Here is a 24413-nt window from a genome sequence, read left to right on the forward strand (position 1 = left end):
CCAAAGGCCCCAAAATACTCCTGAAAATTCCCTCTACAAGTGTCTGAAACTTCCTAAAAATGTTTAAAACTGATTGAAGCCTCTAATTACTGCTGAAACCTCCCCAAAATTGCCAAAAAGCCCTTACAAGTATTTCACATTACTTTTCAAAATTGTGAGATGCCTCTACAATTATTTTGAAAGCTTCAGAGATATCTAAATATTACTGAAAACCTCCCAAACATTACAGCAAAAAAAGCATTTTAACTGTCCGAGAAATCTACAGTGACTCAAACCTTTTAACAACAATCAACATTGATAAAAAGGTCATTAAAATCATTTTCAAGACACCAGAGGCTTCAAAACACTACTGAAAACCCCCGGAACTTGTCCGAGGCGTTCTATAATCATTTTTGAATGCCAGAGGATTTTAAATTCTACTAAAACCTTGCAATAAATTGTCTGAGGCTTCTACAAGTGTCTTAAAACTTCCAAAACTTTTTTAAAATAGCCAGTATCTTCTAGAATTATTATGAGTCGAAAATAGTCCCAAAAACCTCCGACAAATTGCCAGATGTCTCTAAAAGTGTTCTAAACATATTTAAAATCACCATCGAGGTATCTAAAGTCGTGTTTAAGTTACCAGAGGCCTCAAAACACTACTGAAAACCTCCCAAAACTTAACGGAGGCCTTTAAAATCATTTTGGAAGTGCCAAGGATTCTAAACATTACTGAAGACCTCTCGAAGTATCTTACCCATTCAAGTTTAAATACTTCAAAGATTTTATTTAAAAATGCCAGATGCTTCTACAGTGATTTAAGAAGTTTCTAAATACTACGGAAAACTTTCCAAAAATTGTCAAAAGCCCTTACTAAGCCTAAAATAATTTTTAAGCTACCAGAAGCCTCAAAACACTAAAAACTTTCTGAAGCCAGTATCTTAGATCTAAGAATTTTTGAAATCGTCAGAGATCGTTGGAATCTATTTAGAAACGCCAGAGACTTCTGAATAATACTGAAAACTACTCAAAGTTTGACACAAACCTCAACAGGTACACTGAAAACTTTCCAACTACTACCAGTAACCTTCACAAGCGTATATTATTTTCCATTCCAGCACAAACCATTGAGATTGGTGATGTTATAGTAATTTTGTTTGTATTTCGGAATAAACTCACCCTGTAGAGTAACAAAATTACGATTATTTCCGGAGATATCCAAACTAATACGAAGCTTTTAACAATTTTTATGTTTATTCCCATCTAGTTGTACCTACTAACATATACTAGAAAATCAAGTGGTTTGGTTCTTAAAAGAAGAAAAATTAAATATTTTCACTGTTTATTAGAATATAATTTTCCATGAGTTAAATAAATAAATTGCATTATCGACTTATAAGCTTTCACTAAAAATATATATAACTACTACACGTACGATAGCCAATTGTAAAAAAAAAATCAATTTCACGAATATTATCTACAGATATCGGCCTATTCCAATGATGAGACGTTTACCTAGAACATTTTGCAAAACAGTGCACTATATACGACTCAAAAATCAAACGGATTCAAACACATTTGGTTGAGCAAACCAGTTGGAACAGAAACGGTTAATTGCAACGGATACCACGAAAAAGTATAATGAATTAAAGAAAACGAGTACAAAAAAAGGCAAGGAAAAGGAACGCAATCACAAATTAAGAGAATAAGTTTTGAAAATTGTATTGCTAACATCTGGACGATTTAGCAATAAAATTTCCAAGGTATCACACTAGATTTCCTAAGATTGCACAGTAAAGACTGCTAGGAAAGTTAGCTTTTTTTGTAGAGTAGCTCTAGCGACTTGCACCAGTCAAGCCAGCACTCCATTTTTTTTTTAAATAAAATTACACTTAACTAGGTAACTAAATAACAATAATTTAAAAAAATGAGAAGTATGAAAATACAATACATCAAAACGTATTATACAAAATAAATCTTGCAATGAATATACAATAATCGTAGTAGATTTCCAATTAACAACACAGTCAAGCATCAATGGTTTTTTTTGTAATTTAATTATTGCAATTACTATCTAAACTATGATAAGAATAAATTATTATTGTTTATGTGAGAACTTTAAGAAACTGCATGTTATGGTAAGTTAAAAAAATAAAAGACTACTAAAAAGTGAGAAGACCGACTCCAAAATGTAAGTGCATTTACTCGTACACCGCTGAAATCAATACCATAAAAAGTATGTTAAATGAATGCTAAATTTTGAATAATTAAAGCAATAACTCCAATGAAACACGATGATTAGCTTAGCTTAGCTAATTAAGTCTTACACAATACGTATAACTTTAAGCCGTCTGTCATGCTTGACGTCACTCTCTTTTAACTTCAATTTGAGAGGGTAATAAAACACTTTTCTCTAGTTGTTGCCGACAAAACTTACCTGAACCAAAATTCTCCTGTAACAGCTAGCCAAATGTGACAGACGATGGTGTAGCTTTGTGAATGTTAAGACGCGCTCACACTGCAGTAATAACTTGTTAAATAACTTGTTTTTTTTTTTAGTAGTAGTAATTATTATCGATCTGAATTAAGTGCACCTTATCCCTAAAATGTAACTAAGCTTTGTAAGCACATTAATCAGGGCGTGGAGACCCCGCGATAAATACGGAAAAGTATCAGCAATATTTTTGGTATTACGGTTCGGTTAAAATTCTGGTTTTCTTAGGGGGGGTGTAGCGCAGCAGACCTAAAGGTTTAATCTGTAAAGAAAAGTAATTTCAGTGATCTAATTTTAGTTAATGGGATTTAAGAACAGCATGGTTAGCAGTTTGTGATTGGTTAAGAAAAAGCAGCAAGCTGAAAGCCGCTTTTTTGACCAATAGATACATACTGTTCTCGCGGACTGAGTTTACTTTTAGTAAACTGTACTTTAGTAAATATCTAAGTGAATGTCTTCCAAAAAAAAAAACATTTACTGATTAACGCTTCTATTTCAGTCATTGTCAGTTTGAAAACCATCGAAATTTATTTGATTTGTTTACTATTAATTCTTTTCCGTTTCTTTGTGTTGTTAATCATTTATAAAGTTTTCTATTTACGACACCACCACAGTTCTTTTAAGAGCTATTGTTTCTATGCTTTTAACATTCTGTAAGTACTTTCATAATATTATTATTATTATTTTTATTTTTTTTATGTCGGCTGTCACGATCTAACCAAAATTGGCACAATTACGAACCTGTTTTGAAAAAAAGTGGGAGTGTCTATTATGATTTTTATTTAGCCATTTGGTTTTTTCCTAAATTCGGAATTACTTACTATTACAGTATTTTTTCAGAAAATGCCTGGAAAAATTCTCCACAGACAAGCCCGGCAGTTAATTCTTAACCTTTGTGAAAATTTTCAATTGGAAAAAACCAATGGAGGACCTTTAGAAACTTTATCATCTGTTCAGGAAGAAAATAAGAAATTTTAAGACCTTACATATTCAATGTAGATATAGAATGCAATAAATAATGCACTACAATACATATAGAATGCAGTTAGTAGAGTTGGATGGGGCAAGATCTGATTTGACCACTTATAACAAGGGTGTACCACAGGGCAGTATTCTTGGACCATTATTATTCAATATTTATACCGCGGATTTGCCGGGACATGTTTCACATGGTACTGTTCATCTACAGTGTGACCCATTTAGAATGGAAACACCCCTATAAAATTTTAGGTTATTAACCGATTTCAATGATTTTTTTTTTGAAATAATTAGGAATGAAATGTCTATTACGGGAGAAAATTTTAAATATTTATTTCAGTTTTCAGGTCATATTACGATACTTTTTCTTGATAGAAAATGGAGAATTTTTATTAGCGATTTTTTTATTGAAAAAATTACTACGCCACTGGATCTATAGTGCTTTCAAATAGCTGTGACCAAAATTTCATGAAAATCCATTCATTAATAACAAAGTTATGACAAATTAAAATTCAAAAATCCTCTAAGCTAACAGTCACAAAAGAACACCCTGCATCAACTGTTGCCATAGAAATGGTGTTACTATTTATTTGTTTATTATTACTAATTAATAAATTAATTTCTAAAAAAAAAAAATCAAAAAAAAAAAAATTAAAAAAAAATCAAAAAAAAAAATCAAAAAAAAATTTGGTCACAGCTATTTGAAAGCACTATAGATCCAGTGGCGTAGTAATTTTTTCAATAAAAAAATCGCTAATAAAAATTCTCCATTTTCTATCAAGAAAAAGTCTCGTAATATGACCTGAAAACTGAAATAAATATTTAAAATTTTCTCCCATAATAGACATTTCATTCCTAATTATTTCAAAAAAAAAATCATTGAAATCGGTTAATAACCTAAAATTTTATAGGGGTGTTTCCATTCTAAATGGGTCACACTGTATATGCTGATGATACTCAGCTGCTCACTGGCTTTTTGCCTCAACAAGCAAACGTGGCCATCCAGAAAATCAACGAAGACTAAGAATGGTGTGGTGCTGAATGTGAGTAAATGCTTATACATGATCATGGGGTCTAAAACGGTTAGAGATTGGTTTAATTTCTATAATTTTAGCGTTATTAATGTAAATAATGTTGTACTACCGATGGTAGAGAGCGCTAGGAATTTGGGAGTGGTCTTTGACAGCAGCATGTCATTTGAATATCACGTGAACAAAAAAGTGTCATCTGCTTTTGTTATTCTGAAAAGGTTGTATGAATTTAAATTCATACTTCCGCAGAATGTCAAGTTTAAACTAATTGACACGCTTGTTATGTCACAGTTTGATTATTGCGACGTAGTTTATTATAATTACCTAACTGTAGAACTGAAAAATAAAATTCAAAAAATACAGAATATGTGTATGCGGTTTGCATATAATTATAATAGATTCGATCATATAACTCCTTTATACATTCAAAAAGATGTTTTGAAAGTTAACTTGAGAGTTAGACTGCATTTTATATTATTTGTTCAAAAAGTTATTATTACCGCCATCCCAAAATATTTGTATGACATGTTTGTCTTAGATCTGTCAAGTGTGAACGAAACATGAGAGGTATTGTTAAATATGATATCCCATACCATAGGACTGCTAAATTTGAGAATAGTTTTGAGTATGTGTCCATTCAAATATTGAACTCAGCACTCTATCAGCCACTAATAAATTATTCCAGAACGGTACTTAGAAATAGATTAAAAAACATATTTCTTGAAGAAATGCGCAATGTTTGATTGTACTTACAAAACTGTAATCATTAAGTCGGATTATATGTAGTGGTTTGGGATATGTTTTTTTTTTTTCTGTATATGAATTGTTATTGTAATGCTACTTGCGGGCTCCATGGAAGAACGCTATTGCGAATGGCAGCCTTTTGTGTAAGATGTAGATATATTTTGCACAATAAAGATTATTATTATTATTATTATTATTCTTACTGATGTATTTTTTGATACTAGAAGGTTGCAGCTGCTTTGAAAATTTCCCGCAAAACTGTTTATTCGATTAATCTTATGATTTCCTCACCTAGAAAACGTAAATCGAGATGTTATTGACGGGCCAAGACCACTGATTTATCTAAAAGCATTAAAATGGATGTTCGAAGTACATTATATCTGTATTAATGTGTTATCATGATATGTACAACGATAGTATGTTAATAATAGTAAAATATATCTACTTTTGTAAGAAACATCTATTAACATTTCATTGTTTCCAGAGACTAAGATTTTTGGGTTGCATTATAGATTTTTCATAACAATTTCTTCAAACATATTAATAATAAAGTCTTAGAAAAAATAAAATAAGCGTCTAAAATGTTTTCCAGCGGGTTTAAAATAAAATAAGTGGATTGCAACCTGAGAATGAGATACTACAGCATCACTCAGAATGTCTTATTGAATTTTTCATTTGTTGTATTTATTTTAGAGAAACATGTAACCGTCCAGAACCTAAATCAAGAGCTTAAAGTTAAAGAAATACTACATATTGGTGATACATCTCTGCGAATTTTGGTAAATAAATTAGGTTTCAAATTTAGACGGAATTCTATGATCCAAACGGAGACTTCTCATAAATAAAAAATGCTATTTCGGTCAAGATATTTTTGATTTGCTTTGGTATAAGGTTGTTTTAGTGCAAATTTGCAGCCAAAGATCTCTACTTTCTGACTGACAATACACGCAAAATTTTAAACGTGACGAAGCTTTAGACACGCCCTTTTCTATAATATGAACACAACAGGTTTGTTGACGAAAACTTGATTTGATTCATACGATTATAAATGACGTAGCTTTTGTGACGCACGGGTAAACTCACTCCGCGAGAACAGTAAAAGGCATAAGAATTGTCATACAACCCAATAGTCAGTCCACATGGGCGGCATTTGAATAAAACTGAGCACAGTGGGTAGTTTGTGATTGATCAAAAAAGCAGCTTTCAGCTTCCTGTTTTTTCACAAATTCCAAACTAAGATTTATGCAAATGGGGTGGACAAAAAATCGGGAATATACTTTAAAGTGTGACGACATTGTCAACTTCTTACCTTTGCCCCCCACTACAATAGATCTACGCTTCTGGCCCTCCTCAGCGGTAGCGGCAATCGGAGTCCAATGAGCGTTATGCTGTCCCGATCTGATTGGCTTAGCTATAGTGGCAGCTGGTCCGCGACGTGCCAAGTTCTTCTGACGCACCGCTTCTTTAATACGATCCACTTCGTATTGGTATCTGTAACAGAACACTTCACACTGTAACACACAACCTTTTGATCGAATAAAAATACGCGACTGACCGTTTTCTGTCTCTCATGGCTCCTTCTTTGGCATCCTTGAGGGCCGTTTCCAGTGCCTTGACCCGTTCCATGGTCACTCTCAGCCTCTTCTCCAATTTAGGCAATTCGCAACGCAAATCGGCGTTATCGCGCACCAACTGTTTGTGCACTTTGGTCAGCTGATCCAGATTGTTCTCCAGGAAGGAAATTTTCTGTTTTTGTGCCAACGAACCGCCGTCCTCTTCGCTCTCCTCGTTGGACATGTTCTTTTTCATACGTGCCTGTTATCATATACATTATTAAAGTGTACCTTCAATGCTTAATTTGAATGTTTTATGCCTGTTTTCCCGACACTTCCAAGTCGATTTTAAGCACAACTTAAACTAAGTTGAGGTTTGAATCTGACAGATCAGGTGCAAAATAACATGTTTGGATGCAGAATGAGTAGTACTTTTCTAAATAAAGCTAAGCTTTTCTAAATAAAGTTATTGAAGCGTTTGAAAATTTGGCAGGATACTGATGTGGGCATGCCCAAACTAACTAAAATATTTTCAAAATGGTTGCACTTCCATTTATACCGGAAGTCGATCACAACTTTCTTATTTTAAATAGAACACCCTATATATTATTACATATTTGGATTCCTCACAAAATTCTGACCAACTTTTGTGTACAATGCCCTATGCCTATCTCTAGCCCTTTTCGAAATATTTGATGTTTTTCCAAAAAAGTGACAGTTGCAACGCTCAACATATTTTTGTACTCTAATATTTTGAGCATGTTAATAACACTAGTTTTGAGTGTTTTGACAACTGCAAGATTACTTAAATCTGTTTATTATTTACGGAGAATGTGATAAAGTTGTGAGTAGAACATGTGAGGTATTTGCCGCTTGTTATCCAGAAAAACGAAAGCCATCACCAAAAGCTGTCAAGCAAATAATTGAACATTTTAAGAATACGGGATCTGTTAAGAGAAAAGCTATTAAAACAAAACCAATCCTTAATAATACAAATGTAGAAATTGCAATTTTGGGCTATTTTGTTGCAAATCCAACTTCGTCAATAAGACAAGTTTCTGTAGAATCAGACATATCCAAAAGCTCAATTCAAAGGATCCTGAAGAAACATAAATTTCACCCTTTTTCATTTAAATTAGTGCAACACTTACAAGAGGTTGACTTTCCGAAGAGAGTGGTTTTTAGTGAATTTTTGCTGACTAGTCACTATGGAGAAGAATTGTTTTTGAATAATATTATTTAGAGCGACGAGGCCAAATTCACTAAAAATGGAATGTTCAATAGACATAATTCACACTACTGGTGTGACATAAATCCACATGTAATTAGAGCGAGAAGTTTTCAAGAAATCTGGAGTTTTAATAATAAAAAATGTTTATTCTCAAATAAAACGTAATGGGTTGGATTTAGGTATAGGCAAGTAAATTGAAACGTATAGTAATTTTTAATGCTCAAAATGATTCCGTCATAAAAAATGTGGGTTTCTATTTAAAAAACTTGACATTTTTCATTTTTTTTAGTGGCAGGTTTATGATTTTTTTTGACGATCCTGTGTACAAATGAGTCATTACGCACCCTCAGTTTGATAAAACGATCCTTTATTTACAATAACCCAAAGTTTCATTGCAAAATGAAATACGGTTTTGACAGAGTACAAAAATATGTTGAGCGTTGCAACTGTCACTTTTTTGGAAAAACCTTAAATATTTCGAAAACGGCTAGAGATAGGCATAGGGCATTGTACACAAAAGTTGGTCAGAATTTTGTGAGGAATCCAAATATGTAATAATATATAGGGTGTTCTATTTAAAATAAGAAAGTTGTGATCGACTTCCGGTATAAACGGAAGTGCAACCATGTTGAAAATATTTTAGTTAGATTGGGCATGCCCACATCAGTATCCTGCCAAATTTTCAAAACTCTCCTTTTTATACTTTTTCCAATATCCATCGATGTCTTTCGTCGTGGGACACCCTGTATTGTTAAGTCGTGTGAGCTTAACTACAAATATGAACAAATCCGGGTAAAATTGTCATATTTATGATTCGTGTAATTTGTATCGACTTTCGAGAGAAAATAAGCCAATCTGCACCAGTGACAATAAATTTTGAACGGAAAATTGGACTATAGTTGATTAAAAATCAAAGAAAGATACTACCCCCGTAAAGATTAAACGATATCCTAGCCTACAAACATTCCTTACCTGTAAATCTTGAACAAACAGCTTTCTCAAGTTGTGCAAAGTCTGCAACTCTTTGGCGACGGTATCCTCCAGGCCCCTCAAGTCTTTGCGCGCCTGTTCTCGTCGTTCGTTGGTAGCTCTAAGAGAATGAGAGGTCGTTGATGAGCGGTCGGTTCGCCACTCCACCCGACGGGCGGCGAACGGACGTGCAGGAGCGTAGCCACACCACACGGCAGGAAAATGAAATTGGTTAGGGGTTTTACGCGTTTTTTTTCGTACAATAGGAAGTTTTCAATATTATCACAAGTGTGGAATCATAAAATGAAGGATAATAAGCCCGTTTGTACTCTGTTCAAATCGCGTTAATTAAACCAAAAATATTACTGATACTTTTGTCATTCCCTAATCCCTAACCACACTTCTTAATACCTAATCAACAATTATTAAATTTTTTGATATTACATTTTTAAGGCAACACAATTTGTTTTAAATCGATTACTAATATCACAAGTATGCTTTTTATTGTTATTGCACAAATACAACTGGTTAGTACGCAAGACTTCCTGACACTCCAATACTACAAAATTAAGTAGTAATAACATGTGCGTGGTAAATACTCAAGTGTCAGAAAGTCTATATTATCAAACAGTACTAACCCATAAACCAAACTAGTCATTTTGTACGTGCGCGTAATAATTGAATAACTCATCAGACTTCCAAATAGGAAAAATAACTGCCTCAAAAATATGCTATTCACATATTTCCTCATTTAGTATTTACACTAGTTTACATTTTTTACAACCACAAAATTCGATTCTACCGTATTACTGCCTTGATTATTACACAAGTGCATTTTATATTGTCGTGAACCGAATTTTGCTCTTCCTTATAATACTTGACCAATATCTAGCACTAGTAATACTGCACAGCAGTTTAGTAACCATACAACGGATGCAAAAGTACGTAAAATAAACCTACATTTGCACCACTTGTCATAAATACACAAGTAAAAAATTCAAGAGGTAAAATAAAATCGAACCAAAAACGCTGCTCGTGTGATGTGACAACGCGGTAAAATATAAATAAAGCAAGTTCATGTTAAACAATAAAATTAAATAAATAAAAGGGGTTAAAAAGTTTAGGGACTAAATCACAGAAAAATCGCTTTGGGACTGGGTTTAGTACAGGAATCTACGTAATACTTGTAGGTTGTACAATTTACTGCTTACTGCTGAATCTAGATAACATTTTGAAAGATTACCTCAAAACGTATAGATTGTTGTTTTTTACTTTTATACAAGGTGATTCCAATTGATTTTAGGGTCCAGTTGAACTTTCCCATATGAAATGCATTTGCTGTCAAAGTGACGTTTCTGACTTGAGCCAGGTTCAATGGTTCAAGTCAGAAACTGGTGCTTCTCAGAATTCGTACTTTTTATCAAAACTTCCAGAAGGCGAACTCCGTAACGATGTAGGAAATAGAAAACGCATAGAAATAGACAAGAAAGAAAATTTCTTTCTATTAACTGTTGGTACTCTCTAAGCTGTTTTCTATCACATTCGGCTGACACCGTCAACAGAAAACGGGAACTTATCGGTCCTAAAAACATTGACTAATTTCTAGTAATAAATCTAGGGCTTTTACTTGTTTCGTCGTATTCAGGGTTAATGACAAGTATCAATGACAATAATTTGAATAATTCTACGTTTTTTACTTTCTTTTTCAGTAATTAATCATATATTTCAAAGTTTACATTCTAAAATAATCCGTTTTGTTGCCATTTTTGTTGTTGGTTTTATTTATTGTAGTTCTGTCTCTTCAGTTTCTTATTTTCTTAGACCATTAATATTTTTCAGTTGCTTGTAAACATGCTACCAATTTATATGCATTTTGTGAAAAAAGTAGGATGGGACTTTAGGATGTGTTGATGGAACCCATATAGCCATAACACAACCATTCCATCATGAACAGCTTACACCTCAAAAACAATAACTAATAGATGCATTAACACTTTAACTAAAAACTCAAAAACAAAGAAAGGGGGGTGAAAACACAATCAATTGGTCCCCAACACAACCTTATTGACACAATGTTGACACTGACGGGCATAAAGGTTAAAAAACAAAACATTTGAATTTTAGAAGACGACGGAAAAGAAAGATTGACAAATACAAAATTTCATAGCCGCAAGAGAGATAAAATCATAGCAAGACCTCATTTGGTCTTTCTATTTTACACAACCCGAATAGCTACGTTGAGTGCCGATCTTCGCTAATTGAAACGTAGAGAGTACCATATATTACGATAGAGAAGGGTTTTCTATGATAGCAAAGAAATTTCCTTGCTATTCGTTAGAGAGTTCGCCTTCAGGTGCATTATTTTTTATTTCTAAAATACATTTCTACACCAACTTTTTGCGTAGAATCCAGTAGTGAAAAAGAATTGCCCCTTAAATATGGGCACCAAAAAACCGTTCTTTAATATAAGTCATTTAAAATTTTTAAAAAAAAATTACGTTGTTTGAAAAACCATTCAAGATACGAAGAAATGTCCAGGAAAACTTTGATGGGAAACTTAAGGTCTCCCAGGAGACCACGGGATACCTTAAAATTGCAGCTTAAAAGAATTTGAAACTGTCAAGCTGTTTTAATGGCCCTAATATCTGTCCGAACTATTTTCAAAAATTAAAAAATCTTCATTCAAATCATTAAATGGCCACTTTCAAATAGTGAACATGCACGCCAAATTTAATTTCCGTTTTCGTTTGGGAATCAAAATGAAAAAATGGGTTTTTGAGATTCATCTTTCAGGCCCAGTTGTTCAACATTTGAACCTGGTTCAAGTTAAAAACGTCAATTTGACAGGAAAATCTTATGGAAAAGTACCAGTCGCAGTTCTACTAAACCGATCTTTGAACTGTAATTGTAGAACCGGGCCTTACGGTTCGACTACAGTTTATATGACACTTTGAAGTTAAGTTATTATGTACTTTCCACCTTTGAATTATCCTACAATCAATTTGGACCACCCAGTATAACTAGGACTAGTAGTAAATCATCCGTCCCTGACAACTGTATGAACATTTTGATTTGTAATACTACAAATGCAATTCAAAGTTGATACTAACAGATTATGAAATTCTAAGCGTTTAGTGACTAGATTCAATATACATAATAAGCCAGAAGTACATAAATAATACAAAATTGGAATGACGTCACAAACTGCAAACGTTTCTACCAACATAAACGACCATAAAACAACATTATCTCCGTAAATATCAAGTTGAGTTTCCGGTCGTTGGGTTGGTAATAGTGAACTAGGTCTAGTTTTGCCAGGTTTATAGACCATTGACTACTGAGAACAATCTAAATTCTCACCACACTTGGAACACCCTGTTTGGCTAAGTAGTAGGCTTACTATGACAATGAAATCTTTGATACTGATGCTCAACATTAAATCGTTTAACTACAATATCTTATAATAAGATATTGCGGACATTTTTGGGTAAATAGCAGTAAAGTTAAGGAAACGATAAGATGCAAATGAAAGGAGTGGATATGGAAAATAGATGAGGTGCAAATAATTTTGTTAGCGTCGGAATCAGATTTCGTTGCGACGTTCCGAAACTCTTTGTCCGCCTTGGAACTCGTCAAACTTTTGCACGGAGACAATTGCAAGTTGCGCAAATTTTTACTAACTTTCGCGTTGTTTAGTTCGTTTTTGTACGGGAGAAACTCCTCCCACTGAACCGGAGAGGAATTTTTCACGTATGCTCTTTTATACGGCGAGTTTTTAGGGCTATTTTTAGTGGAAATTTGATTGTTTAAGTTATTTAAAGCTTCATTTAAATACGAATTAACTTTGTTATCGTTTGATACTGACATGAGTTCCTGCAATTTGTGCGACTTCTCCGTCTCCTCCGATTTCAATTTTTCGTAGTCGCTCTGGAGTTGTTGTTGGGCGAGGGTCAGTTTTTGGTTGGAACTGAAAAAGAATTTACCAATAATTTCTTAAAAAAAAATTTTAAAAATTAAGCTTTGAAAGACCGACTTTAAAAGAGAAAGATTAAAGTATTATGATTGTAAAGACTTACTCCCTGATGTCGTTAATGAGTTGTTGCTTTTCCGCTATTTCATCCCTCAAAGAGGCAACTTGCTGTTGATGAGCAATACGTAATTGGTCCATTTGTTGTTCGAGGGCCATTCGCAGATCGGCAGCTTCTTTCTTTTCGCTTTCGCTAGCAGAAGATACCTGCAAAAAAATGTTGTACTCGATCAAAGGGACTTCTACTGACTTTAATCTTGAAAAATACAAAACAGTCCAATTTCTAAGAAAACCGTCTTAAAAATCACATTTTTTAAAGGCTTAAATATTTTCTCAAAGATTATATCCCGAGACGTTCAAGTTTTATCGGGTAAACTGTGCATAGGTGATTTTTTGCAAAATTTTTCTTGGAAAATGATTGAGACTAAATAATTCGACGATTTCCAAAGAATTATTTAGTCGAAACCATTTGCCTAAAAGAAAAATTTTGCAAAAAACCTACCAATGCACATTTTACGTGATAAAACGTGAACGCCGAGGGGTATATGTCAAGATTATTTCCTGAAAACTCACATTTTAGTTTATTAACAAGAAAACACCTTAGTTAGAACACAAATACTAAACTAAACGTGATGAAATTAATGATAATATTGAACTCACCCCAGCAGACGACAGATTTTCGTTCAGCCATGTATATTTTTGTTTACATTTCAGATTGACAATCAGACGTCATAATATTTTAATTTATGTAATTTTTTAATGGAAACTACGTTATAGTGATTTATTAATTGTTAATATTGAAGAAAATAGCTTAAATTTTATATGTGTCTAAATCCCATTTCTTTTAATATCAAATGTTCTTCAAAAAAACGTATTCGAAAAGGGTAGGAGGTGTTTATTCAGTGTAAAATTTTAGCAACTAGGGATTTATTCAGTATATAACGGCTCTCATTGGTCGAACTAGAAAGGTTCATTGAATTTTATTGGCTGCTAGTACAATGAGGGAAATAATATTAAAATAACATTTTCAAAAACATTAAACAAACTTCCAGAATGAATATCCGACCTGTGGGTCCGATCAGAAAGGCTAAAATTTTCTTTAGAAACACAATATCATCTATGTAGTTGAATTTATTGAAAAATTGAAAATCTCAAAAATATAATTTACAAAGATCCAATCAATCGACGCAACACCAAAAAAATTACCTCAAATGCTGAATATTTCCTGTACATCATGTTTTAAACTTTTAACTACACTGGAGCCCAAAATCTTCAATAATCACATTTTCAAAAACCTGGGTAATCTTAACTGGTCAAATATACTGTAGAATGAAAACATAAACTATAAAAATAGACCTAAATTATTAGTGAATATCTCCCAGAAGACAAAAATATGATTCAAACTTATCAAATGAGAATTCTCCACAACTACTTACTTTATTATTTTCAGATTATTAACATGTATAAAGGAAAAAACTGTTAATAAATATAAAAGGCTTCTAAATCACCAGAAAATGTTAATGAATAAAAAAAAATGGAAAAATACAATGTTGATAATTTTTTAAAGGAACACCCATGTATACAGGGTGGTCCAGTTTTAAATGTCAATAATTCACCAATCCATAGCCAATTAAAAAATAAGTTGACATTCATTATGTCATTTTCCTGAAAAGTGCTTCCTAAGGAAAATACAGTCCTTCAAATTTCTGTTTAAAAAATCGTTTTTTTTCTCATAACTGTCAGACCGTTGGAGCAATATTGATCAAATTTGGAACAAGCACTTAGTACTAGATTACATGTTATTACGGTCAAAGACCCAAAACTAACCTAACCCAACTTAAAAATTGTCTTGGAAACGGAAAATTCACTTAAGAAGTTTAAAAAATATTATTGTAGCCAGTTTTCATAGTTTCCAGACAAACTAAAAGACTTGTTTTGAGTTTTGAAAATTGAATTAGAAAAGATAAAACATTCAGAAGCATAAAAATTGTGTTTGTAACCAGTTTTCATGCAAATCGAGAGACTTTAATACTGAAAATTGACTTGTAGACATAAAAACTACTTTTTCAAGAATTTGTTACAACAAATTCATACATTTAAATCTTAAAAATTGACTTAAACCCCAAAATGTGACTGAACTAATGAAAAGTGACATCAGAAGCTTAAAATTTGCATTTGAACTAAGTTTTCATAATTTGAAGACAAATTTCAATATTTTAGTCTTGAAAATAGTCTTAGATGCAGGACATTGACATTATTGTTAATTGTTTGACGTAATTGTCTTGAAAACGAACTTTTCGTGCTTTTTACTTTGCTTTTAATTTTCTTCGACTTCTGGACTATTTTTAGTGCTTCAAAACTGCTTTCAGCTTGGAAAATCGAGTTTCAAGACTCGAGTTCTTTCAGAACCAAGTTATTGACATAGCAAACTTAAAAAACATTTTTTACATTCTTCATAGACTTTGTCTTCTACTTTTTTTAAATTCTACTTTTTTAACTAAGAGACATAATTTATTTTATTATTTTATTTAAAATGACCTATAATATTCAATGAAACTTTCAGTAATAATTGACCAAAGCGCAATTATTTACACCCATACATACCGATGTATACAAATAGAATGGAAGTAGCAAAAAAATTGTACCTGTTCGGCTGCTTTGAGTTTGGCGCACTCTTCACGAAGAGCGTCAACGCTTTCCTCAAGCATTCTCTTCTTGTTTTCAGCTTCCCTCATCGATTCTTGTAAGCTCTTCATACGGGCTTCATGCTGAGAAATTAACAATCTGAAAAAATAAGAGCGCGATTGTCAAAATACGCCAATACAGTTTGAATTTACTGTCAACTTGCGTTGAACCAATTAAACATGTACACAACTTGTGTAAATCACAGCACAATGGGTAGTTTGTGATTAATTTAAGCAAATACTGCATAAAAATAACTACATACCTGCATTCGGCCAACTCTTTCTCGTACTCGGTAACTTTTCTGTTACTGTCCTGTTCTTTATTCTCAATTTCTTGCAGTCTTTGGGTAATATTGGTCACCTCACTCTTCATTCGCGAAATATATAGTCTAGCGACGGTAAACTCTTCTTCCAGCTTCGCGCTATCATTGGAAACCTTCAATTCGGTACCTTCGCTACCAAGAGTAGTTCCTTTGAAAACAAATTATTAATAACGCAACTAGGAAATTTAAACAAAAATTACCAATTTCTCCTAACTCCTTTAATAGATTACTAAGCATCTCGGCGATGCGTTTCTTTTGATGACTATTCATATCTTTTAGTTGTTGCAGCTCAGTAGTGGTGCTGTTCAAGCTAGTCTCCTTCTGAACCAATTCCTCGGACATTGATTCCATTTCTTTGTTCTTGGCGTCCACTTCTTGCGACTTCTGATCGTAATTTACGGCTAGTTCTTCTAAGGCTTGAAGAACCTGTTAAAAATTGTAAAATTTTAAAATGTGTTTCAATTTCTTGGAACATCCTGCAAACAAAAGTCACTTACCTCTTTAACCTCCTCTTTGGCGCTTTCGTTTTCTTGCTGAATTCTGTTCATCTCACTCTGCAAAGCTTCATAGTCGCGTCGCGTACTGGCAATCAGCTCGTCCTGCTCCAGCATTTGTTCTTTCAATTTTTCCACGTACTGGCTCTGTTGATTGATTTCCTCGTCCTTTTCGTCCAATTGTTGGTACAGTTTCTCTCTATTAGTGAAGCAGTGAGTAAAAGAAAACATTAATTAAAGATTTGGTACCTTTCCAATTCCAGCTTTTGTCTCTCTTCAAGTCCCAATGTTGAACCAATCATCAAAGCTGGAGTGGCTGGCATTGGACCGGGCGGTTTCGTTACACTCTCCTCCATAGCTGGTAACGTTCAAGCATTTTAGCAAAAACTAACAAAGTAATCGAGTTTGAAACTTACCAGCGATAGGAGTGATGGCTTCATTGATGTCATTAAGATTAACTTGTTCTTCTGCCTTAACGGTTTCACCGGCTCTCCATCTATTGAGTTCAGCTTCCAGCACCTCAACCTTGCCTTTAAGACGAGCGACTTTTTCCTTCTCCTTCTCGTACCGTCGTTTCCATTCCTCCGCCGTCAATTCCTCATTAACGGTGACCACGTTCTTGACAGTCTTGGCCCTCTTACCAAAGTCCAATGTCGACTTGGTTTCAGACTCGTTGAAACTAGCCGGAGAGCAGCAAATTACGATTGTTGTTCTTGCATTTCCTAAAAAACCATCCGTAATTGTTGTGTTTCAGAAATTAACTGGGAAAAGATCACCTCCAAGAGATTCCTGGAGAATACGCGTTAACTTGGAGTCTCTGTACGGTATATGGGTTTTGTTGCCATCAGCCAATGCACTGATAACGTTTCCTAGTGCTGACAGTGATTTGTTGATGTTCTTGGCTTCGTCCAAAACAGTACCTAAAAAATAATACGTTTATACGACCCTGCTGTTGGTAATAACTAAGTGTTTACCTTCGGCACCAGTTTTGGACACCTTTTCCGAACCGGCCAAATCCACTAAGTAGAGTTTACCTGACAGTTTCTTTTGGTTCTCTAAATTTTCTTGTTTGACGTTGATCAAAAACACTGAGTGGGATCTAGACGAATGTTCGTTCATATCTACAAAGAAAAAACGATTTAGAACTGCACAAATCAAACACTCACACTCATAAACTTACTGGTTACTGCTATATGCCTATTTGACTTTCCCTCTTCTATAGATTCAAATACTTCTTCGGGACTAGAAACAAACCTTTCTGTTGCTCCCTTCACGTACGGAACCCGATTTTTATCTTCATGGACGCTAAGGTTTACTTTCGAAACTGAAAATTGACTTGATAGTTTAACCGAGTGACATTTTCAATAAATGAAACCATTTACCGTCCAAGAGATCTCTAATCTTGTCCATATAAATTTCGAAATAGGACACCTTAATGTGAAACTCTAAATTTTCTTCCATGGCGTAAATGTGATTGAAGATGTCATTGACTATTCGAGGAATGATACCTTGCTTGTGTGGATCACCTGTAAAAGTATACTTATTTATGTTAAGTATCAGGTTTATTTCAGAAAGACATTAACTTTTTAAGTTACTTCTTGTCAAAATTAGACAAAAACTCTTTAAGCTACATTTACATTCACTTCAAAGTCAACTTTGTTATGAAATATAGGATCACAAGTCACAAATTTCGAAAACGCTAATATTTACGTCAAACTTTGACACTTCGAGACGTATGACGTGCAACTAAAGTTATAATAATCAGAGTATATTCAAAACTATATAGTAATTTTAATAGACACCTGATAAAAGTAATGAGTCAGTGAAAATTAAGCTTCTCCTGTTGACGCAGTTGTATTTTTTGTATCATAGGTCCATGGCCTTCACCAGCTTGGGTATTCGGCGAACTTGTAATTAATTAATAAGCCTTTTATAAAAATAGAACAGTTTGCTTTGCCAAAAACAGTGTGGAGAATAGTGATAAAGCTGCAGTTTATACTGTTCTTAAAAATGCTGATTACAATGCTTCACAAGAATAATTTTTTACCATATTTATTTTAGTGAACATGGTATAAAAATTATATCTTCCAAAATCACTAGATAACAGGTTTCTTGTTCAAATGTGTAATATATACACTCAAAAAATCACTCTATTTATTCATTATTCTACTACTAAATCTTTAATTTATTGTAATTATTTATAAATGTTACAGCATTTCAGTTAGAAAAAAAAACTGACATGGAATGTGGTAGACTGAGTTCTTGTTAGTTTAGCGTGTAAAACTTCCCTAAAAATAAAGCAAATTTGACCTCAATTTTGCAGATATGCGAAAAAAAGTAGTTCGTGTCGATGTCCGACTTTAAACCAATTTACATTTGCCGGCCTAAAACTTGGTTTACTGAAACAATATGAGTTTTACTGCCAATCTGAATGAAAACAATTTACTTTAAGTGGGCTATTAAATTGTTTTCAGTAAAGATAATAAATCACCGTATGGATTATGTATTTAAGAGTTGTAATCACATACCTATAACTCCTTCCATAGTGTGTGTTTTTCCGGAGGACGTCTGTCCGTAGGCAAAAATAGTTCCATTGTATCCGGCAAGTACGTCAGAGACAATACTTTTAGCAGCCTCACTGTATACTTTTTCTTGCGTCGCATTTGGCTTGAAAACTTTATCAAATAGGTAAACTTTCCCCTAAAATAAAACAAAATTATGTTCATATATGATAAAGTGATGTCAACATTGTATTTAAAATTAATATTGTAAAATGATTTGGCAACAACCAGTGATTCAAACATTATAGACTAAAAATTACCTACGGTAATATCGGGATTAACATAAAGTCAATATAATGATAATTATGTTTATCTGTCTTGACAGTAGTAAAGTATCTACTCCAATTGGAATGTAAAGTTAGTTATTGGATGATTTATTAAGGATTGGAGAGCTGATGAGTAATAAATTATTAAATAATAATGAGCGTTTTCCTGTAACAGTTTAATACACAATTTTACTGTCTATAAAAACTCAGTTATAACCTAATGATTAGAAGTTTGGGATTGTTGAATTTCAAATTTTAGCATGAGTAAAATTGAATAACCATTTGGATTGATATGAACCAATTGGCTTTCTTACAACCGTATAAACATAGAAATGTGAATGGCGAAAACGTTGGGACATTGTGAGAAAGCGCCTGAAAATAGACGGGACGGTCAAGGACAGCCTGCTCGGCGGCGCGATTTTCTCTATTGATCCGGGAAATATCACGGAAAAGGTTCGGGAGGAAAAGCGGATTTTCCTTGCCGCGACGTTTTAAAGACGTAAACAAAAGCACCAAATCGCCTATATAGAAAATAGGTCTATTTATGATCTATTTTATGTGGTTCACTCAGGGGTTGTTTTTTGTGTCAAATTTAGTGACAGCCTATTAGCTCCTCTTTAAACTTAAAATTGATATGAATTAGAAGAGTGTGACCAAAAACGTCATAACATTATCATTAGCTTTGTTTGGGTTCATAATTCTGAACCGTTCAGGAACGGATGGAATAAGTATTGCTGTGAACTGGTACCTACAAATTATCATACAAATGGTTCAAACCCATATTCGAAACAGTTCAGAATCAATAACCCAAACAAAGCTATTAGCAAATGCAGTTCTTGGTACTGTTGGCTAAATTATCTGATTGCCCAAATCTACAAGTAGGTTCATTACACACCTACCATCTATACTCTAATTAGCATTTTCAAACATAATTAACTAAGTATGTAGAAAGAAAAGTCAAATTTTTCTCCTAATACTAAGAAAACATAAACCACAGGTGGGACAGTAACAACAGCAACTTTGTATTCAAACTTAATGAATAATTTCTAGAACTAATTATTTCTGGTTCAACACATCTATGGTATCTGATACTAATAAGCACGTTATAACAATCGTAAGTGGGCTTAAAAGAATTCCAAACAGAACCAATAGAAAAATACAACCTTCTAATTCTAATACACATCCATAAAATAACAAAACCCACAGACTCTTTGATCATATTATGTATTACTTCTAACAGTAAATGAGACCCAAATGGGAATGAATCATTGTGTGTTACCACAATGTGCAACAGCTCCTTTTAATTAGCAAAGTATGTGCACATATTAGATCCTACTCATTAAGTTATCGCGTCACTAGATAAGCTAAATACACAAAAATTGTCTATATCCACTTTTAATTACATATTTTTTTTACTCTTCCTGGATATACTGAGTAATCTCGTGAAAATTGACAAAACATATTGAAAATGCATACAAGGGATCATTTAAAATAAACAGTTTTGCGATAGCTTTGCAAAAACTCACCATCTTAATATGACCCACTTACAAATGAAGCTAAGAGGTGTTGTTGAATATAATGGAGTTATTTAGATTTAGACGATCAAAGCCTTACAGCATCATAGGAACTTTCTTTGCCGCTTTTGATATTTTTAAGTGTTCCCCAAGATGATCGATATCAATTATTAGAAACGCACTAGGATGGGTGCAATCAAATATAAAAATTATGGGGGAAAGCACGATACATTAGGCCTTTGGGTAAAATACGAATTTCACTTCCTACTTAATTGATAGAGGCATATAGCAGAAATGAATTACTGTATTACCATCAGCCATTAGCCCATAAATCTTCAATTATATTACTTGGGAACAAAGACATTGATTCCATTCTAAAAGCTTCCTAGTCTTTTGTGAAGTAGGAAGCTTTAATTAACTTTGAATACAGGCTTTAAATGTGAATATGGGAGGTCAAAGTAAGACTAAGATAAATTAATTAAATAGCGTAGTTCTTGTCTTAGTCATGGAACAATTTTGAGACCTTTCTTAGATGTTTACGTAACCGGCATCGCGGATTTAATATTTGATCTTGTCTGCTAAACTCAACAAGAACATAGAACATTGTATGTGGGTGTTCATACATTAAGTGATTTTTGTATTAATTGGTTAACTAAATCATGTATGGGAAAGACACTATTCTGAATTTCTATCCTCCTATAAAAACATCTTGCTCCAAGTTGCTATAACTGTTCCTATGTCGTGATAATGATCACGTACCTACGTACATACTTGCAAAACTTTATACATTCACACCAATGATAATGAAAATTGAATGTTTTAATAAATTGGCTTATTCATCATTTCCGCGTGTACTAGATTATTTTTGGTCGTTAGACATGCTTAAACTATTTTGCCGCGGTATGTCCTGTAACACTTTACATGTAGGTAAAACATGAAATCTTACTGTAACTCTAGTACTTAAACATTTGATGTTAAGGTCTTAATAATAGCAACAGTAAAATTAGGATGTTCTGGAATTTTTGAAACTGGTGCAACTAGAATATATTGCTCATTGATTTATCAATAGCAAATTTACAATAATACATAATACAAGTTGAACTCAAAGCCAGTTAAATCCTTGTACTTGTCACATTTAAGCATTGGATGAGTAACATAAACGACATAATAGTTAAAAATGTTAAAAAGTAGTGACAGTTCAGTAGAATTTCTCATATAAACAAAATATGTGTAAAACATCACAGGTTTTCTCTAATAAATCCTCGAATAAAGCACAATTCACCATACATTTTACTTCTTTACAAAAAATAGTGAAATATAAATACAGATCAACTACACAAATGTGGCAAATGCATTGCAGATTAAAATACTGAAGATGATAACTAAGACCACAACACAGATTTTGCAAACATGTTTTGCTTTGTTGTGTTAAAGTTATGACTTTCAACAGTTGAACCTGTCATCCAGCAAGTTTGAAACTTATTAGACTATACATGATAAATGATCCTTTCACAAGTGTTTCTGAAAATTGTTTGAACCCTGGCATTTTCTTTTTCCATATCTACTTTGTGGCTTCTCATTCTTATAAACCTCATTGTTGTAAATTTGTATGAGATGTGTAAGGGTTTTTAGAATGAATACCTAATTAGAATCAGCTGGAAACCAGATAACTGTGACTACTGGGTTAGCTGTTTCACAAAGTTTTGGATTATAATTCTCCTTAATAATTATTTAACCTCTAAAATGTCACCTTTAATTTTTTTAACTTTAGACTAAGTACCAATAGGTAATGATATAGGTGACTGACTACACAAGTAAGTGTTTTCTTTTCTCTTTCCAGAGTAACTTTTGCATTACCTAATTGAAATTCCATAATGAAAAATGGAAGCACAATCCCTCACACAATCCTTAGATACATTTAACATTTAAAAACTCAAACAGCTGACCACACTAAATCAGCTGATTGAAAATGATCCACCTAGAAGGCAGGACAAAAGATTACAGCAGGTAATCTGGATCAAGTCAATCAAATCACTTTCCAAAAATGTTACCACTCATATTTTGGATCATTTTTCAAATAGTTGGACAACAACTTTTCTACTACTTACCTACCTACATGCATATAAAATGACACTTAAATATCAAACATTGCAGTAAATAAAACTTTAAAACACCTACTAATTTAAAATGCATGAGTAGTGCAAAAGTGGACCTATGTTAAGATTTTGCTTAAACCCTTAATTTTCAGTATACCTAAAAGTATTTGTGCATTTCAAACTAAACTTCTAGTATGTGAATAATTACTAAAAAAAAATTCTAATAATTTACTGATTGATTGTAATTTGAAATATACATTGTCCAACTTTGTCTTAGTGTCAGCTGATTTTGAGATTTGATTGCTCCAACTTTTTAGATACTTGTGAAAAACATTTTCAGCCTTTACCTACCCCAGAAAATTATTAAAATAGTTACAAATATTTTGACCCGCAGGAATATTTAAAGATACAAAGAAGCAGTAGGAATTGTGTTCTGGAATATTTGTTTAACTTAAACCTAATTGATTATTAAATAAAATAAAAAATAATAAAGGAAACTTTAGTTTTTAAAATGTTTAATGAATAATCTTGTTAGCAGATGATCGCTGGTGCGAGACTGCCTTACTCTCACATCGTGACGTAAACGCAATATAATCTATAGTCTGTTCCCTATAGAATAGTTGTAAAGTAACATTTTTATGTTCTTCCTAGTGCTTCAACTCATATTACAGCATACGGCAATCTGTGAACAGTGTTTCTAACATAGAAAAACACTTATCAGGTAGTTTTGATCGTCCAATCGATATAAAATCGTATGACCATGTAACTTAACAGAACAGACTATAGAAATGACAAAACGAACAGTGGTGGAAGGGTGGTGTTCTGTATTTTTCCCATTATGACTGGTGTAAGCCAGAAATTAACTTACCCCGATGGAAATGCAATTTTCCTCTCCACCCGAAGGAAACTTAACAACAAACTTGGAGCCTGCCTTCTCCTCCGAATCGTTTAAGGGCCGAAATCGGCACACGACTTTTATACTGTCTTCGGCCGGTATTTCGCGTTCCGCCGACATTTTCCTATATTTACTCACTCACTCACAGCACAAAAATTAACAATTAAACTTATTACAATACTAAATTGGTACACATTTGTGTTAAGGTTTCTCAATATTATTTTTTTTCGATGAAACTGACGTTTCGTCTACATGGAGAAGCCAGCCATTTTGCTTGTGGTGTGTTCCGCTGACTTCACTCTGCTGTTCTTCTTCCTTCTTTTTTCTTTTCGAAGCAGTGTTTGTAAATTTAAGCGGCGTTGCCAAAGTTGTTCAGAGTCAAGTCAATAGTGTAATTAAGTACGTTCCGTTTTTCCTGTTGAAAGTCAAACGTATCTGAGCTAAAGAAATAATATTTAATAAAAACAAGTTTTAATTTGCAAACTATTACTATTTTGTTTCAAATTTCAAAAGTTTTTTTATATGAAATACTGAGATAGGACTGATGTTGGTCTCATGTGACATTTCCTAGTAG

General features: G+C 33.1%; 1 protein-coding gene across 1 annotated transcript; it reads right to left on the reverse strand.

The window, feature by feature from the left end:
• Positions 1–1304: 1304 nt before the first annotated feature.
• Khc (kinesin heavy chain) lies at positions 1305–24140 on the reverse strand. Its single transcript, XM_081985237.1, has 18 exons — positions 23813–24140; positions 19036–19207; positions 17890–18033; positions 17688–17831; positions 17482–17628; positions 17284–17427; positions 16924–17229; positions 16757–16865; positions 16511–16706; positions 16214–16439; positions 15954–16161; positions 15652–15790; positions 13056–13213; positions 12845–12946; positions 8983–9100; positions 6782–7041; positions 6536–6717; positions 1305–2735 (listed from the first exon to the last, which is right to left on the reverse strand). Exons 1-18 carry the CDS (start codon positions 23957–23959, stop codon positions 2731–2733), a joined length of 2907 nt encoding a protein of 968 aa, XP_081841363.1. The 5' UTR covers positions 23960–24140; the 3' UTR covers positions 1305–2730.
• Positions 24141–24413: the final 273 nt, after the last annotated feature.

The sequence above is a fragment of the Ips typographus genome, linkage group LG8 (assembly GCF_016097725.1).
Source record: "Ips typographus isolate SLU linkage group LG8, UJ_Ityp_2.0, whole genome shotgun sequence".
Lineage (NCBI taxonomy): Eukaryota > Metazoa > Arthropoda > Insecta > Coleoptera > Curculionidae > Ips > Ips typographus.